The sequence below is a fragment of the Epithele typhae genome (assembly GCF_022376455.1).
Source record: "Epithele typhae strain CBS 203.58 chromosome Unknown BXZ73scaffold_93, whole genome shotgun sequence".
Classification (NCBI taxonomy): domain Eukaryota; kingdom Fungi; phylum Basidiomycota; class Agaricomycetes; order Polyporales; family Epitheliaceae; genus Epithele; species Epithele typhae.
In genome coordinates, this window is record NW_025954284.1 from 43,155 (window position 1) to 60,296 (window position 17,142).

General features: G+C 60.9%; 7 protein-coding genes across 7 annotated transcripts; 4 read left to right on the plus strand and 3 right to left on the minus strand.

Annotated features, from left to right (window-relative positions):
* Window positions 1–620: 620 nt before the first annotated feature.
* On the plus strand, window positions 621–2,949 carry BXZ73DRAFT_55381 (G-alpha-domain-containing protein; the record flags this gene model as incomplete). The annotated part of the gene is made up of 10 exons (XM_048021334.1): window positions 621–861; window positions 963–1,438; window positions 1,514–1,719; window positions 1,804–1,922; window positions 1,986–2,041; window positions 2,107–2,283; window positions 2,346–2,457; window positions 2,518–2,600; window positions 2,799–2,832; window positions 2,900–2,949. 10 exons carry the CDS (start codon window positions 621–623, stop codon window positions 2,947–2,949), a joined length of 1,554 nt encoding a protein of 517 aa, XP_047872292.1.
* Window positions 2,950–4,250: 1,301 nt separating this feature from the next.
* Window positions 4,251–5,555, plus strand: BXZ73DRAFT_55411 (RGS domain-containing protein; the record flags this gene model as incomplete). The annotated part of the gene is made up of 3 exons (XM_048021342.1): window positions 4,251–4,369; window positions 4,419–5,268; window positions 5,319–5,555. The coding sequence occupies 3 exons, from the start codon at window positions 4,251–4,253 to the stop codon at window positions 5,553–5,555; spliced, it is 1,206 nt and encodes a 401-aa protein (XP_047872293.1).
* Window positions 5,556–7,288: 1,733 nt separating this feature from the next.
* BXZ73DRAFT_55393 (uncharacterized protein) lies at window positions 7,289–8,750 on the minus strand (the record flags this gene model as incomplete). The annotated part of the gene is made up of 2 exons (XM_048021339.1): window positions 7,289–8,294; window positions 8,371–8,750. The coding sequence occupies 2 exons, from the start codon at window positions 8,748–8,750 to the stop codon at window positions 7,289–7,291; spliced, it is 1,386 nt and encodes a 461-aa protein (XP_047872294.1).
* A 600-nt stretch (window positions 8,751–9,350) lies between these two features.
* Window positions 9,351–10,769, minus strand: BXZ73DRAFT_81859 (uncharacterized protein; the record flags this gene model as incomplete). The annotated part of the gene is made up of 8 exons (XM_048023591.1): window positions 9,351–9,368; window positions 9,438–9,464; window positions 9,670–9,722; window positions 9,771–9,876; window positions 9,905–10,112; window positions 10,273–10,406; window positions 10,468–10,588; window positions 10,729–10,769. The coding sequence occupies 8 exons, from the start codon at window positions 10,767–10,769 to the stop codon at window positions 9,351–9,353; spliced, it is 708 nt and encodes a 235-aa protein (XP_047872295.1).
* A 395-nt stretch (window positions 10,770–11,164) lies between these two features.
* BXZ73DRAFT_106862 (uncharacterized protein) lies at window positions 11,165–12,683 on the plus strand (the record flags this gene model as incomplete). The annotated part of the gene is made up of 2 exons (XM_048016747.1): window positions 11,165–11,343; window positions 12,155–12,683. 2 exons carry the CDS (start codon window positions 11,165–11,167, stop codon window positions 12,681–12,683), a joined length of 708 nt encoding a protein of 235 aa, XP_047872296.1.
* Window positions 12,684–14,012: 1,329 nt separating this feature from the next.
* Window positions 14,013–15,513, plus strand: BXZ73DRAFT_106863 (D-lactonohydrolase-like protein; the record flags this gene model as incomplete). The annotated part of the gene is made up of 6 exons (XM_048016748.1): window positions 14,013–14,123; window positions 14,174–14,551; window positions 14,608–14,843; window positions 14,898–15,050; window positions 15,097–15,156; window positions 15,216–15,513. 6 exons carry the CDS (start codon window positions 14,013–14,015, stop codon window positions 15,511–15,513), a joined length of 1,236 nt encoding a protein of 411 aa, XP_047872297.1.
* A 34-nt stretch (window positions 15,514–15,547) lies between these two features.
* BXZ73DRAFT_106864 (uncharacterized protein) lies at window positions 15,548–16,558 on the minus strand (the record flags this gene model as incomplete). Its single annotated transcript, XM_048016749.1, has 3 exons — window positions 15,548–15,606; window positions 15,654–15,817; window positions 15,867–16,558. 3 exons carry the CDS (start codon window positions 16,556–16,558, stop codon window positions 15,548–15,550), a joined length of 915 nt encoding a protein of 304 aa, XP_047872298.1.
* Window positions 16,559–17,142: the final 584 nt, after the last annotated feature.

Consider the following 17,142-nt stretch of genomic DNA (forward strand, 5'->3'; position numbering starts at 1 on the left):
ATCTTGCATGCTTCAAGCTTCAATTCTCTCTCTCTCTCTCCTGCCATTACTCTTCGCAGTTCTCCGCTTTCTCGCCCCTCGTCTGCGCACTGCCGATATCCTGCTCCCATGACTCGCCCACCGAAACACGCCGCTCCAGAGTCCAGCGACGACTCCGACGCCCCCGAGACCGTTCCCTTCGACTCGTCCGCCCCGATGTAGGCCTTCCGCGGCGCGCAGAGGCGGAAGGCAAAGGCGGAGAAACGCGCGCTCGACGCAAAGCTCAAGGCGCGCGCGACCGTGGACGGAGGCACGGAGAACAGGTGCTCGGGGAGGTAGTTGCTTTTCGCAGGTGCAGGCTCTTCGTCCTCGCTGTCTTGCTCTGGATCGTCCAGGTCTGCGTCCTCTTCACTAGAGAGCCCAGAGATCGCCCAAGCGCTCCGAATCGTCACCCGAAAGGCCGTCGTCGTCGTCCTCTGCCACAGCGTGCAGTGCATTCTGCCGGCATCATCAGGTTCTGTGTTCCTGGCAAGCTCTCAGTCCTGAAATGCGTCCCATAGCCCATCTGGCATTCGCACCCTGCCTCCCCCTTCCTCCCATCACCTCCTTGCGCCTTGCACGGCGTCCCACCCACCATGCGCATGTGCAAGGCCGCACGCAACGTTGAAACCCCCGACCCCCTCACTGCTGCCCTCCAGCCCCCGCCCGACGAGACTCCTGCCGAGCGCCGAGCTCGCGAGCATGCGGAAGCACAGGCACGCCGGGTCAGCGACCAGATCGACTCAGAGCTCACCGCAGAGCGGCTCGCGATGAAGCGCAAGCGGCCGGTCAAGCTCCTCCTCCTCGGCCAGAGCGAAAGCGGCAAGTCGACGACGGTGAAGAGTGCGTGCTCTCCATGACCTCCCCGATCGGCCCGCGTCGTTGAGATTCTGACTTTTACCTTTCTTCGTCGACCCCCCGCTCCGCGCATGTCCCCCGTGCAGACTTCCAGCTCGCGTACGCGCGGTCGTCCTTCCTCGCGGAGCGTGCCGCCTGGCGCGCCGTCATCCACCTCAACCTCGTCCGCTCGGTGACGACGATCATGCGCGTCCTCGCTAAGGAGCTGCACGGTGATCTCCCGACCGATGAGGATGATGCGCTTTCGATCGGCGAGGACGACGAGGACATCGACCAGGCGTCGTTCAACCCCCCTGTTGCGTCCAGCCCGTTCAGCGACTTCCACCACTCACTTCTCCAGCGCCTCGCGCCCCTCTGTCGCGTCCAGCGCACGCTTGAGAAGATTTTAGGAGCCGCGTCCGGACAGGAAGTCGACAGTAGCGGCGCGGGGGACGCTGTTGCGCCGTGGACCGCGGGCAACGCGTCACGCCCGAAGGAGTTTGTGGTCACCAGCCGGAGCGGGTGGAAGTCTGCGCTAAGCAGAGTCGGCGGCGGACGAGGGAGCATCGACGAACCTCGCCAGGTACGTGCCAATCTGCGCCCTCGCGCGTTCGCTCTGGCCTCATTCCACCCGGGACTCCTTGTTCGCGGCGTACAGCCCCGCCGGTCGTCACTCGCGAGCAGGTCGTCAAACGTCGGCCGGGAAGATGAGGAGCCGGACGAGACGGACGAGCTCCCGATGGTCCAGGAGGCGGCGGATGTGATTGCTGCCTGCGCGGAGGACATGTGGGCACTGTGGCAGGACCCGGACGTGCGTGCGCTGCTCGACCAGCGGGGGATGTGGCCCGACGAAGGCCCTGGCTTGTGAGTACTCCGTCATTCTCTCGCTGTATGCGCCCTGGGGTGGAGCTGCGAGTGGTCTATGCGACGTGCTGACGCGCCAGGCAGCTTCCTCGACGATGTCCGGCGAATCACGCAGTTCGACTACGAGCCGTCAGACGACGACGTCGTGCGAGCACGGTTGAGGACCATGGGCGTGCAGGAGCACAGGTTCGTCTTCGAGAGGGGTATATGATGTCTGTCCTTTCAGTACCTCGTGGCCCGCGCTCATCACCTTCCCGTCGTACAAGGCTTGGAAACCGAGCGCGAGTGGCTGATTTACGACGTCGGCGGCGCCCGCTCTCTCGTAAGCCACAATTTGCCTCCGACCGCGCTGGACCCCATACCTGACCTCTTCTCTCCCTCTCGCAGCGACACGCATGGTACACGTACTTCGACGACGTCAACGCCATCATCTTCCTTGCGCCGATCAGTTGCTTTGACGAACAGCTCGCGGAGGACCGACGTGTGAACCGTTTGCAAGACAGCATGGCGCTGTGGAACGCCGTCTGCTCTATGCAGCATCTGGCGCACGTGAAACTTATTCTCGTGAGTCTTCATTCATGCAATTTAACCAGAGTATGAACCTCACACCCAGCATCCATCCACAGTTTTTGAACAAGTATGATCTTCTGCAGAAGAAGCTCGCCCGCGGGGTCCGCGTATTCGACTACGACCTCGCATACGGCGAGCGCATGAACGACGCTGCTACTGCGGCTGAGTGTACGTCGCTGCCTCCTGTGTTATCAGTCCGGCGATTGCTGACATGTGGACGTGGTACAGACTTCAGGCAAGAGTTCAAGGATATACTTGTCAAGTACTCTCCCCAGCGGCGCGGGTTCTACTCGTATCTCACATCCGTCGTAGTATGTGTCTTCTCTTCCGTCATTTCCCCCCTTCTCTTCCTTTGTATCCGGGGCAGCCCGGAGCCTTGTGCGTTCACTTCGCTATGATCCGATCGCGCACTTTCAGTTCTTACGGGGGCGCCGGGACGGTGCGCCCGTTCCGATCGCCGTCACCCCCAACCCTGCAGCTCTGCAGGACGTGAGCTAACTTTCTGACAGGACACGAAAGCGACTGCGATCCAATTCGCTGCTGGTGCGTACCTACCCGCTTCACCCATGACGCCACCTTTATGCAACGCGCATTTTTCTCCCACCCGCAGTTCGCGAAGCCATCCAGCGGAACCATTTCCAGGCCGTTATCTGTCTCTAAACATTTTGAAAATCACATTTGTTCATGTGAAACGTGATCAAGTCTGTGTCGCTGCGCGGACTTGATTTTGTTGTAACCATTCTCATCAATTGCGGAGATGCTTTGAGACTTAACTCGGATGCTTGGACTACGAGAGCACGACAGGAAAACCAGATACATGTCTCGAACATGCGACCGTCCGCGTCGAATTCAATCCACCTTGCACAACCATCTCCTCGTATTCGGACGCGGGTTCGTCCGCCCGCTCGGCGACGCCGGCGGCACTACGACCTCGACTCGCTGCAGCACCTGCGCCCACTTCCTGTCCGTCCTCGCCCCGATGCCAAACTAGCCCATCTCGATCTTCACCTCCCTTTCGCCTTGCCCCAGTACTACCACATCTGCACCCCGAGGACGACGTGCAGCGTGAAGTCGGCACTGAGGCACGGGTTCCCGACCTCGGCCGTGCTGGTGAAGAGGCGGGCGATGTAGCCAGCGAACGCGAACGTGGAGAGCTGGCTGGTGCTCCGCGCGCGGTCGTTCTGCCGGAGCTGCGGCAGAGGGGGGGCGTCGCGAGCTGGCACGCCGCGAGCGCGCCGGGGGGCACGACCGCGGGCGCGCAGGCCGGGATGCTCGTGAGAGACGGCGGGGGATGTAGTGCACAATATTGAGGAGGATGAGAATATTCTGGAGGGTGAGGAAGAATTTGTGGCAGCAATGGCGGGGCGCGTGCCATGACCGCTCTGGTCAAGCGGACATGCACAGCACGTCCATTCGGATGTGCTCACGACGGGGAGGCACGCAGTCGGGACCTGGGTAGGGGGTGGGCGAGACAAAGAGCAGAGGGACGGGACAGATTCACCGGGCAAGAGCGGGCCCACGGCACATCGCCGCGGATCCGAGACTCCAATCTCCATGTCGAGAACGTTGCTGTCGGGATCAAGTCGGGATGTTAAGGGGACGGCGGTGGGTGACAACGGTGTGGAGAGCGCGGATTTGTGTGGACGAAATGGGCGGTGCAGGCGAACACGAGGGGGAGAATGGCGGCGCGAGCAAGATCGAGAGGGCAAGACACGGTGGTTGGGGGTCGAGGGGCTCGGGGCTCCTTTCATAAGTTGCCAAGTCTGTGCTGCATTTCGAGAAGGAAGAGATTACATATATTTGAAGGTTGGATAAGTGTGGGACAAGTATCCCAAAACGGCCGATAAGTCCGTTACCCTGAGAAATTGTGGCGCGTTGAACGCGACAACGGCGTTGTTCGCGGCGGCTGGCGCCTTTCCTTCCCCCTCTTCCTCACTGTCGCCTCCTGCGACCTCACCGCGATGGACGACGAGCAACGCCGTCAAGATGACTGGGCCAAGGACCGCAAGAACCGCCTCCCCACATTCACCGAAGTTCTCTCCCGCCGCACACGCCCACCAGTCGATCTCTTCATGTTCTAGTCCGTTGCCAGGCTGCTTTCCCACTCTCCGCACGCTGACCCCCTGCAGTCTTTTTCTCCAGCGTGAAGGCGCGGAAGACATACTAGACTTCTGGCTCGACGTTCAGCAGCATGAGAACCTCTGCCGCGCATATTTCAAAGACGTTCGCAAGTCGGGGCGTGCGATCCGGGAGGATTGGCCGGAGTACTGGGACTATGCACGGAGACGGGGCTCCATCTACGGTACCGTCGTTGGTCTCAATCCGCAGACGGGCACGAAGAGGAGCACGGCGAGCACGGGCGAGATGATGTCCGAGCACGACAGGCTCAACCTGGGCGACGAGAAGGCCGCTCGCAGCCCCAGCCCCCGCATTACCTCTGTCTCCCCAGGGGTCACTGCTGTCGGCACGACGGAGCCTCCACGGTCCACGACCCCGTTCTCGCTCTCCGGCCGGACCCCGACCCTCTTCAAACGCGCCTCCCGCGCCCCGACCATCATCCCCCGCTCCCAGGCGATCACCCGCCAGGACCTCGTCGCATCCGCGGAGCGCATCTACTACCGCTACCTCTCCCCCGCCGGTACCGCGCCCGGCTCGAACGAGAACCACGAGATCTACCTCCCGCCCGCGCTGCGCATCCACTCCTTCCCTCTCTCGAGCACCCACGAGCCCAAGTCGCAGAGCGAGGTCGCCATCATGGCCCAGATCCCGGACATGTTCCACTCCCAGAAGGAGTACTGCTACCGTGCGATGGAGCAGGACGCCTTCCCGCGCTTCCTCCGCGCAAAGGCGTTCGGGAACCTCACCCCCGTCTCCGCCCTCGTCCGCCTCGTCGCCGGCCTCGTCACGCTCTGGATCGGCCTCGCCGCCGGTTTCTCCCTCATCTTCCTCGACGTCCAGCCCAAGTCCAAGCGTTTCTTCGTGAGTTCTCACCCGTCGGCCCTCGGTGCTCCACTGACACCCTCCCCCAGCTCTTCATACCGTACACGCTCGCCGTTCTATTCCTCATCTCGCACCAGTACGAGCTCGACCCGATCCTCGTCTTCTTCGGCCAGTCCGAGTCCACGCCCTTCCGCACGCTGCACATCCGCGAGGCGTACGTCAAGAAGCTCCTCCTCGGGCGCGCGATATGGGTCTCCGTGCTCGTCGCCGCCGTCTCCGTCGCGCTGACGATGATCTTCTGGGCCGTGCCCGGACACCGGCTGTAACGTCGTACGCACTCCGTTTCGTCCTCCCCCCTCATGCGTGTTACGCCCCCGTCCGGTCGCCGTGGTATATGTCTTTTCTTGTGTTGGGCCCAGACTTTGACTCTTCCCCTATGTCGCATCATTACTGCTTAGCTAGTCGTCGCAGTTGTTCGAGTGCCGCGTTTCCGCCTACTTTATACCCTCCTCCTACTCAACCGCTGTCGCTCCTTACCCTCTCCTACGTACAGACTTCCCCACCCCACAGTCTCCTCCCCCACTACCTACCCACCGTCGCATCGCATCGTGCGCCTCCTCGTCTTCACCGAGCACGTTTGGTAACGCAGATGCCATTATGCAAGACCTCGTTGGTGTAGGCTAGTCCTGATACAACGGTCGTGATACCCCCACATTCACGACGCTTGCGCAGCTTCGAGTACGACGTGTTCTGCGTACGTTGCAAGTACGACCTACTACTAATGACCGGCTCGGAAATACTTCTGGGTTCCTACGGGGGTGCCCAGTCGCAACAGGGGTTTTGTGTGCTACGTTTTGTTTGTTTTATTCCCGTTTAACGCCCTCAAGGGCCGAGCCTTATGGGATGCTGTAAGTACATACAGGTAATGCATAGATCATGCGAGGTCTGGCGAGAGAGAGAGAGAGAGAGAGAGAGAGATGGCGAGATATATACATATGGGGCATACGCCCTTCTTGGAGGGCCAGGCGGGCCAGGGGGAGAAGCCAACGTACGAACGATATGATGTGAGTATCAGTAGAGTAGGGCTGGATGAGGTGTAGCAAGAGTGACGCGAACGGGTGCGCGACGTTACCTTCAGTGGCCCGGGATTAGAGTATGTACGACGCTTGGGTTGCTGGCCAGCAACTCCTGGGCCGCTCCCTCTCTCTCCGCTATCCATCTGCCCTAGTCCACATGATCACTCGGGCAGACGGCCTCGAGAGGGTGCCTACGCCGTGCCACGTACATCGTACCCTTGAGCGAGGAGGTCGCGTCCGACTCGCAAAGCTGAGCAGCGGGAGGAGGAGGAGGAGAGTGCGGGAAGTAAGGAGGGAGGGCAAGCGGATGTGGAACGGGGTGTGCGCACGGGAGATCACGATACAGATAGAGTCAAGAGGAAGAGGAAGAGACCGTTCGTGGGTCGCGCGGGGAGCGGCGGCGGGGCGCCGTACACACAGCGCGCGGCTACGAAAGCGTGGTTGGACGTGGTCGGAAGAGCGACAGCCGGTCTGTGGCGTCGATGTACGCGAAGACGTGGTCGAGAGCAGCGGCTTTGGATAGTCCGTAGGTACTCGAGCGTTATGCGTTCGTGGGGGTAGCGAAGGAGGAAGTCGTCGAGCGTTAACTTTCAACGCTTGCCACCGACGGTCCGACGTTCCGTCGGGGCGGAGGAACGTGTCAGCCGCGTACATACCTGTGGGTACCACTGCAGCGTCGAGGTAGAGGCTTTTGACGACCTCAAGTGAGGCGCCATATCGGGTGCCTAACTACTTAAGTCTCTTGGTGGGGGCCGCTGCGTCGAGTAGGTCGGTCGTAGAAGGCATAGAACAAGGATCTCAAATCCGGATTGAGGAAACCAACATACTGGATACATGCCACAGCGCGCGAGCTGGGAAAGAGGCGATACAATGTACAGGCGTAGGGCTACATAGCAACGAAGACCAAGACGAATATCGAAAGGAAGAGCGGTCCCAGAAGGCTCGAGTCGAGTCGCTTCAAAGTTCAAACAAATGTCCACATCTCAGGTCGCCATCCTGCCAGAGGGCAAAGAGGGCGGCGCGGGCGGCGCGAACGCGACCTCGACCTCCCGCGCGAGCCCCGCCCCTCCCAGGAGGAACATGTCTTCCACCGCGAGCGCACGCAGCGCGGGCAGCGCCCCGTACAGCGCCTCGAACGCCTCCGCCGGCGCGTCCACCTGGCGCATCGCGAGCGCGCGCACCGCCGGGAACGCCCGCCCAGCGACGCGCGCGAGCGCGTCGAGCAGCGGTTCCGCGTCCTCCGCGTCCTCGCGCGCGGGGCACGACGCGTCTTCCAGCGCGAGCGCGGTCGCGTGTGGGGCGTGGAGGGCGGAAACGAGCACGGCCGCGGCGTGGGCGTCGTCGTAGCCGAGCGTGAGCGTGGCGAGGGCGGGGAGCGCGACGGGCGGGAGCGGGAGCGGGGATGCGCAGGCGGAGGGGCGCGGACCCGAGACGCGCACAGTGAGGGCGGTGAGGTGTGCGGAGCAGCGGGTGAGGAGCGCACGGAGCTCGCGCTCGGTCGGGCGGACCGAGGCGCTGTGGTAGGAGAGCTCGAGGGTCTCGAGGCCAGTGGAGGCGGCTGGGCATGGGGGTGGGAGCAGGTGCGGGAGGAGGGCCCACTGGGTGTGCACGCCGGAGAGGACGAGCGTTTTGAGGCGGGGGAGGACGGGGGCAGGGCCGCGCTGGCGGAGGAGCGCGCTGAAGGGCAGTGGGGCGTCTTGGCGGCCGGCGGGGGTGAAGTCGGGGTGGTAGCTGACGAACTCGTTGCAGCGCATGAGCACGAGGGACTCGAGCAGGGGGAGCGATGGAGGGAGCGGGCGGGAGCCAGAGACGAGCGCCGCGGGTTCCATGCTGAGGCAGTCGAGCGTGGTGTGCATCGCCTCCCAACGGTCGGTGAGCACGGCGAGGGTGCGGAAGCGGCGGGCGTGAGGGAGGAGGATGCTGAGGATGCGGCGCATGTGCTCGGGCTGGAAGGGGTGCTTGTAGTCGTACGGGTCGTCAATGTACGGGCTGATCACCTCGCCCTTGGTGCTGTGCGCGGGCCTGTTGAGGATGGGGGAAATCGCAGATAAGCAGAGGTACTCACTCGTGTTCGGAAAAGTCCCATTCGGGGTCACGCGCGTCGATGAAGATATCGAGGGCGCACTTGCTGGACCGCGCGGCATATCGCGCGGCGGACGCAAAGACCTCGCCTCTCCGGCTGTATACGATGTCGCCAATGGTGACGCAGATCCGTGTCCAAAGCCGCGGTGTCCCGAGCGCGACCTCCCGCCAGTGTTTGCAGACAGCGGCAAGGACATCGGGCGTGGTGGAAGATAACGAGAGGCAGGGGGTGATGCTCCCCTGGTCCTCCTCATCGGTGTCTTGGTCCGGGGTGTGCGCGGTGAGGAGGAAGATAGTGGAGAGGAGCTCAACAGGGAGACGGGAGATGGGCGCGGCTGGCCGTCGTGGAATGGGGACGGGCATCGTGGTGCGCGGCCAGCCGCGTGGAAGAGCGCAAGACGAGGTGTCAAGCTTGAGGGTCAGCTGTTTAAATGTACTAGGCTGTGGCCAGCTCGGGGAAGGCGCGAGGCGTTGCGAGGAGACTGTAGCAGTGCACGACCGGGACATTTTGTGGTTGAGAGCGTGAGCGTCGTGAGAGGGCGGTGATAGATCGTCGCGAGCATCATCGCAGAACGGCGCGGGTTATGAGGCCCAGTGAAAAGTCCGGCGAGCTGGATCGAGCGGAATTGAACCCGCAAGCGAGAATTCAAAATAGTTCTGTATATGCCCGCGTGCTCATTTTGATTCAAATGGGGTTTGAACGAGCTTGAACGCTATCGTGATCCGATCAAATGGGTATGAAATTGATAGAACGGCGCCTCGTGCGTGTGTGAGCGCGAATGAATACCACGTGAACGAAATCGAACGACACTCGAACACGCTCGAATGTCATTCGGACGAAATCGAACAGTAAAGGATGAACCAGAATGAAATATATTGCTTCACTTGCGGGAATCTAATCTAGTACAATTCAAACGGACTTTAAAAAGTACTACTGTCGACCACTGCAGTGCTCCACATGCATCACCGTAGTCCCGAGCTCTAGACACATATCAAGCCTACTATGTAGTCAGTTTTGAGAGCAAAAACGAATATAAACTTCGAGCTTACCAACTCCTTGACCTTGGCATTGCATCTCTGCAATATCGCAGTCAGTGATGTATCTCCAGACCCACTTCGCTGAATGGCACGGCTCACCAATCTTGTTGGACGCCTTCAGACTTCCAGTGGCTATCAAAGGCTCCTTTGACCTACCGGGATTCTTCGACAACCGCTCCCTCGTGCAAAGCAAACCCGCCTTCAGCTCGATGCGCGCGCCCATCACGCTCGAAACCCCACTCACCAGCTTAATCGCTACCCACATCCCTCTCTCCTCGCCACCGGCCCCCGGACGAGCTGCCGCGATGTCAATGAAATGCGTTGTCTCCTCCACAACCCACCTACGCGCTCCATACCCCTCCCGGCTCGCCCCGCGCCAGCCTCGTCGACCTCGACGCCCCTTGTTCTTCTGCCACAGCCACGCGTACTCCGTCACGTCCCCGCTCACGGACTGTGCACATGATCGCGCGCCGCCTCACAGTGGTGGGGCTCGCGTTGACTGCCCTCATCGGCGTGTCGCTGTACGCGCGCGACGGGCTCGCCCTGCACGCTGACTCCGGTGAAGGCCCGCGCGTGTAGCGTGGTGCGCTGTCAGAGCTCGAGCGCGCATACGTCGCATACTCACTGTGCTCCATGCCCACGCTCATCGACTGGTTGCCTGCTGTCTTCGGCGCGCTCCTGAGCGTTCTGGGAGTTAGGACGTTGACGGAGGGGGTCGTGCGCACGATTTTTTGGGCAGGTACGGCGTTCACCAGGGGGGACGGGGGTCTCGTTGGGCAGGGCTGACGCGGAGCATCCTCAAGACGATGTCAGTGCTATACCTGCACAGACGGTGCAAGGGACTTACTGAGCGGTGATGAGATGGTCTTCGATGATGAGAAGAGCGGGCACTTCCACTTTCTTCAAAATGACGGCACTGGAGGCCGGTGAGTTATCGTGGATAGGCGTGCCAACGGAGAGCGTGATGCTTATTGTCACGGTCTACGAAGGTGCTGTCATCGCAGGCGGCACGGGCGAGAGCGCGGATGACGAGGCCACATACCACTGGCGGCTGGCCACTGATCATGGGGTCGGCGGGGGAGTTGCCAACTTCGTGGATCCCGGACGATATGACAGGCGCGGCCGCAGAAGGCACCTGCATCACCGATGTTGCGTATTCACAACTTGCAAGCGCACGGGGAGGGATTGGGCGTTGTCAGAAGGTTGAGGGGGAGGATAGTGCAGCTGCGAGAACAAGGATGGGATACGTCAGTGGGCAGACGTACAAACACGCAGAGGTTGTGAACAGCGAAGGAATGCTTACATGTTCAGATCAGAACACTCGTTCTTGAAGGTCTCCATCATGGTAGTGGTAATTAAGATGAGGAGTATCTTGTTGATGTAGTGACTTTGAGAGAGAGAGAGAGAGAGAGAGAGAGAGAGAGAGCCAGCTAGCGGTAGTAGAGGTGGCGGGCGAAGACTTGCGCAAGCGCGCCACGCCACTGGGCGTGGGATAATCATATCACGTGACAATGCGTGTCCCGTAATCGTGCGCAGAGAACTCTGCCGCCTGCGAGTCTGCCTCGAGTGCAATCCTCTATATTCTCTGCTGCTCTCTGGCCATGTGAACACCGCCTGAAAGCCCCTAAAGTGTCTGCTATATGCTAGGATAAGTTCATGCAAGTATTTCTCCATTTGTGTATTTCTTGCGCCCTCAACTGCGTGCTCCCCCTTCTCCTCGTCCACATCCTCCTCGCCATATGCCTGGGATGGATGAAGACGGTGCGGCGGCGCTCAAGGCCAAGAAAGCGAACGCAGAGGCAGAGAAGGTCAAGGCACTCGGTGACGAGCTGAAGCTGCACGAGGTGTTCGTCAAGTACAGCTACGCTAGCCACCCACCTCGCCCTCGCTCGTCCTCGCGCATCTCAACCATTCCACCGTGCGCACCCGTCGCGATCCGCCCAAGAGTACCCCAGGATTGACGCTCCAGCACCCCAGTCCAGACGCGACACTCACGGACACACCGCGGCGTGGTGCACGCCTGCCCGTGGTCATCACCGCGCGCACTCGATCTTTATCCTCCACAGCACGTCGACTCGTTCTGGCCTCGTTCTGACACCTTGCGCATCATATTGTACGTTTATTTCTCTCTCCTGTTCCACTTCGCGCGTCCCCCATTTCGGCTCGTTCTGCCTCGGTCCACCTCCTCGCACATGTATGGCACCTACTCGCGCTCCTGTTCCCTACGTTACTTGTCTTAGTACTTCCTTTTCTGCTGCGGATTTGCATGTTTTCATCTCTTGGCTTCTGCGGTTCCTTGATTTGTAGCTACCTGCTTGCGCTGTGCGCTGCATGTATTTAGGCTCCGGTTCGACTGTGTTATACAGTTCACTTCCCCGCTTTCATCTTGCGTGCAGTGTGCTCACTCCGTCTCGTCTTCACCTTCGACCTCGTCTTCGCCTTCAACCTCGTCTTCGCCCACGCTCACGCCTTCGTCCATGCTGTTGCCCACGATCCCACCTTCGCCTCCGCCTTCGTCAGCGCCCGTGCGCGCGACCTCGTCCATCCCCCGCGTCTTTCCACGTCTCGTCCCCTTCACGCTCGCACGATCTCCCGACTCATCCTCCCGTCGCGCTCGCCCTTCTCGCGGCGTGTCGTACTTATTCCCTCCATCCTCTACTCGACATCCCGTGTCTTACGCTCACGCGAGCTCGCTCCATCGCTCTCATCTCTGTTGACTCCTCTCGGAGTCGACTGTACATCATCGTCCCCGACATCATCCATCTCGCCTCGCACCTCGGCCATTCCACCTCCCACACCTACCACAGGACCACCGTGGTGGCCTATTTGTCAAGACCAACGCACGCGGACGCTCTGTTGCCCCCTCCAAACACTCTCGCGGTCTACACCGCGCGCGCACCCGAGCACCACCCGCGGCGCGACGCGGGTCCGAACTTGTTCCTATCCAGTTCACTTCCTTGCCATATCCGCGCGTGCGGTGTGCTCACTCCATCTCATCTCGACCACGCCCACGTCCTCGTCCTCGACTCGGTCCTCTCCCTCAACTCTGCCCTCGCCCTCGCGTTCGTCTTCGTGTCTTTGGTCTTCGCCAGCACCCATGTGCGCAATCTCGTCTCTCCTGCGGGCCGCGTCTACCATCCACTTCGCGCACCACGCGTTCCATCGATCCGCCTCTCTTCGCGCTCGCTCTCCCCGTGGCGCATCGGATCTCCCTTCCATCTTTCTCTATTCTATTTCCCGAGCTTCACGCTTACATGAGCCCGTTTTATCCGCTCACGCCTGTTGGCTCTGTCACGGAGTTGACTGCACACCACTGTGGTTCACGCTCTGCATTGACATGTGCAGGACCCAGGTGGCAAAATTCAGAATACTCATCTTCGCCCCACGACCTGCCGCTGCACATCAACGATGGGGAAACCTCTGTGTGCGGCAATGCTCTCCGTCCCGTTATGATGCTATTCACAGATCTAAATATGTCCATAATAGTCTGTAATCCAAGGACTGTCTTAACTCAGTCCACCTTCACCTTCACCGACGGCACCCTCTCTCTCTCTCTCCAAACTCCTCAACTAGCATGAGTGTGTTTGGAATGCATGCAAAGTGAGCGCAGTCAATTGCATGGACTGGCGGCACGTAGAATGAGAGCAAGTAGCTCGCGACGCGCGTTCTCGAGCGATAGACGCCGGAGAATGCGGTCAGCATTGTGCCCAGGCGTGCTGACAAGCATGTGCATGAGACAGGCATCACTAGCACTCGTGGGAACAACGTAAGGTCCGAATCACGGTCGGAAATATCCAAAAAGTATCTGACGTACACTCTGAATCATTTTGGTTCGAATCCACTCGCTTTATTCGCGCGGACTCATTCTGATTCGATCTAGCTCACCGGACTTTTCACTGGGTATGAGGACGATGGCTCGCGTCGGGGGCGCCAAAGGTCTTTTGTGTGCGACATGGACTTTGATGGGAGGTGCGCGTTCCCTGGCGAGGAGAACAAAAGAGGAAGATGGGAGAGGGAGGAAGAAGACCGGCTTATTGTCAATCGCCTTCAGCGTCCTTCCAGCGGCCCGCCTGCCCGCCGAAGCGCCGACGGATCATCTGACTCTGTGCACCTGGGAGCTTTTGCGACTCGGTCTCGACTTCCAGGCGGGCGTCCCGACGGCCAAACGTTCAAACGTTCATGGTGAGTGCACGGCACACCAATCGCCTGTCACGGGCGTGAGCGTTAGCCACCCACAGCTCGCAACCGACCTCCACCGCTTGCTGTTTAAATCAAGTCTGGTGACCGCCAAAAGCCATTCGGTTTAAAGGTGGGAGTATTCTGGTGTGTCTGTGAGTGTGAGAGTTCACTCGAGCATTCATCGCCGCAGATCCTTCGCCTCGAACAGTCAGCGTCATGGGACCCGATAAAAAGTCCCGCCGTGAGCCCCACTCTCCGTGTTGAGAGAAACGAACACGGGAAGAGGTCTGATGATGGCATGAGCCACCAGGTCGAAATGCAGCGGACACCCATAAAACCCCTCAGAGCCACGAAAGGAGCCCCGCACCCCGCAGCTCCTTGACCCCCGAGCAAAGGGGAACGACCACGATGATTGCGATGTCGAGTGTTGCCACGGCAGTAATTGCTCTCGCCGCGTGGGTGTACGCCGGGCAGCCTTCGTCGGTGCAAAACCCCACCGCGCTACCCTCCCAGGCCGTGGTGCGTCCGTCCCAACTTTCGGTTTCCAGACCAGCCCTGACTCGCCGCAGTTCGTCGACCCGCACTCGTTCGCAGTGCTCGGGGCCAACGCCACGTTCCGCACCAACGCCTTCGGCCAGCTCTTCAACCCGACCAACACCACCCCGCCCTTCTTCCAAGTCTTCCACCAGGACTTCCTCAAGATCCTCGGACCCAGCCCGACCCTGCGCGCCGTGACCGCGAACCCGACGTTCGCCTTCGCGCACGAGGCCCCGATCTGGGACCCGGCTACGGACGAGGTGTTCTTCGCGAGCAACGACGGCGGCGCACTCGGAATGAGCGACATCGACCACAACAGCCAGGTGTCCAAGATCTCGCTCGCCGAGGTCGCCACCGCGATCAAGGCCGCGGGCCCCGGCGCCGCGCCGGTGAACGTGAGCGTCACGAAGGTGCGTCGCGCGCATGGCCGTGAGTGTGGGCGGGGCTCACCGGATCGTGCGCGCAGCTGGACCTCCCGGACACGATCCAGATGACGAACGGCGGCACGGGACCCTTCGACGGGCAGCTCGTGCTCATAACCTCCGGACGCGGCCCGCGTCCGCCGTCGATTGCGCTCGTCAACCCCACGCCCCCGCACAACACCACGGTCCTGCTCGACAACTTCTTCGGCCGGCAGTTCAACTCCCTCAACGATATCAAGGTCCTTCCCGGGACGAACAAGCTGTTCTTCACGGACGTCACGTGCGTGGGTTCCCCGCGAAGTCTGGCCAGAGATTAGCTGAGATGGCGCTGCAGTTACGGGTTCTTGAACCACTTCCGCCCTGCACCGTTGATGCCGAACCAGGTGTACCGCTTCGACCCCGACACGAGCGCGGTGCGCGTCGTCGCCGACGGCTTCGACAAGTGCAACGGGATCATCTTCAGCCCCGACGGCTCCGTCGCCTACGTGTGAGTCGCCCGCCGCTCTCTCCAAGCTGATGCTGACCCCCCACAGGACGGACACTGGGGCGACCGGTGGGTTCCTGGGTAGCAACCAGACTGAACCCGCGACCATGTGAGTCCCCCGCTCGCGCCAGCAGCTGGGCGTGCCCGCTGACGAGCACCACACGACAGCTACGCGTTCGACGTCGACCGGAAGACGCACGCGTTCACGAACCGCCGCGTGTTCGCGTTCGTCGACACCGGCATCGCCGACGGCGGCCAGGTCGACGCCGCCGGCAACCTCTACGCCGGCTGCGGCGACGGCGCGCAGGTCTGGGCCCCGGACGGGACGCTGCTCGGCAAGTTCTTCCTCGGCACGCTCTCCGCCAACCTCGTCTTCGCTGGGGACGGGCGCGTCGTGATCATGGCGGAGACGGCGATATACCTTGCGGAGATCGCGGCCAAGGCGCACAAGGTCTCGTTCCCGTGAGCAGCACATGTACTGTATACCGGCGAGTAGGCTACTACGCGTTGCGAACGAAACCGGCCGCTGGGCCGTTCCTCTTCATCACGCCGAGATTCGCTGTGGAAGGGTGAGCACAGAGTGCGGCCGCGATAGAACAGACGTACCCGGTCGTCGCGTGTAGCCTTTGATTTTGGACTTTGCGGGGTCTCCTTTCAGGTTGAGGCTCTTCTTCACGAATGTCTCGGCTTTTCGTGTACGCGCAAGCCCCTTTGCTCCCGCCGGGGTCGCGAGGTCGGTGGGCTTGGGGAGCGTGCGGATGACACGGGACCTGAGGACAGGTGAGGATTCGCGCGCAAAAAAGAGGGACGGAAACGTACCCGACGACGATGTCCTTCACGCTTTTCGACCGCTTCCGTTTCTTCGACTGAGATGGTGGTGGTCGGGCGGGGGTGTCGTCGGAGAAGACGATTTTTGTGTTTTTGGGCTTTGTGTGTAGTGCCGAGAACAGGTGCTCGGGGAGGTAGTTGCTTTTCGCGGGTGCGAGCTCTTCGTCCTCGCTGTCTTCCTCTGGATCATCGAGCTCTGCGTCTTCTTCACCAGAGAGCCCAGAGCCGTCATCTTCATCCAGGCGCTCCGGATCGTCGCCTGATAGGTCTTCGTCCTCCTCCTCTTCCGCATCCAGCATCGCGCGCGCCATCCGCGCCTCGAGATCCTTCCGGCTCGGCCCACCCCCCTCGTCCTGGTCTCCACTCTCGTCGTCGTCCTCCCCAGCCTCCTCCCCGCGCTCGTCTTCCTCGCTCCCATCTACGACCTCCTCCACTCGCGGCTTCTTAGCCGCCCTGCCTCCATCCTCGATCTTTCGCGCAGCCTGGCCCTGCGCGCGCGCCTTGAGGTTCGCGTCGAGCGCACGGTTCTTCTCTTTCGTCTTCCGCTTCTGCGCGTCGCGGAAGGTCTGCACCGCGGCCTGCTCGCCGCGCGCGGCTTTCTTGGACGAGCCGAAGGAGACGGCTTCGGGGGCGTCGGAGTCGTCGCTGGACTCTGCGGCGGCGTGTTTTGGTGGGTGGGCCATGGCAGGTGGGAGTGAGGGGTGCACGGATGGGGCGCTTTGATAGAAAGGTTGCCTCAGAGGAAGACTAGATGGGGCGGCAGGTTCGGAAAGCAGGAGGTGCAGCAGAAGTTGAAGGGTTGCTTGAAAAGCTGTCACATCTTTTGATAATGTGACACTAGGCCTGGGACTGTCACGCCGTCGTTTGCAGAGCGCGCGCGTGACCTCCGACGTGACGAACTCTGACTTAAGTATTCCTGAACTTCATCGACATCCTGGACATCGCCTACTTTCACTCTCGCACTGGTGGATCTTCTCGGTGACTATATTGTTGGATGCTCCTCAACGGGAGACAGCTTAAAGAGTTCTGACCTCCTCAGCCTTGGCGCCGAGGAAGACTTGAAGAGCTTGACGCATCGAAGTCCTCATGAGTCTGGTGTAAATCTGTGGCCCGGTTCCGTTTCTCCCGGAGCAGTGCGAAGTGCTTGGAAGATATTTCCGCCCTTGGTGATGACTTTGGTCCGGCGTTTCTTCAATTCCGGAAGTCATCAATAAAAGATGTAATTCCGTCCCCACGAGCGCTCTGCTATTTCATTTCTGACGACGAT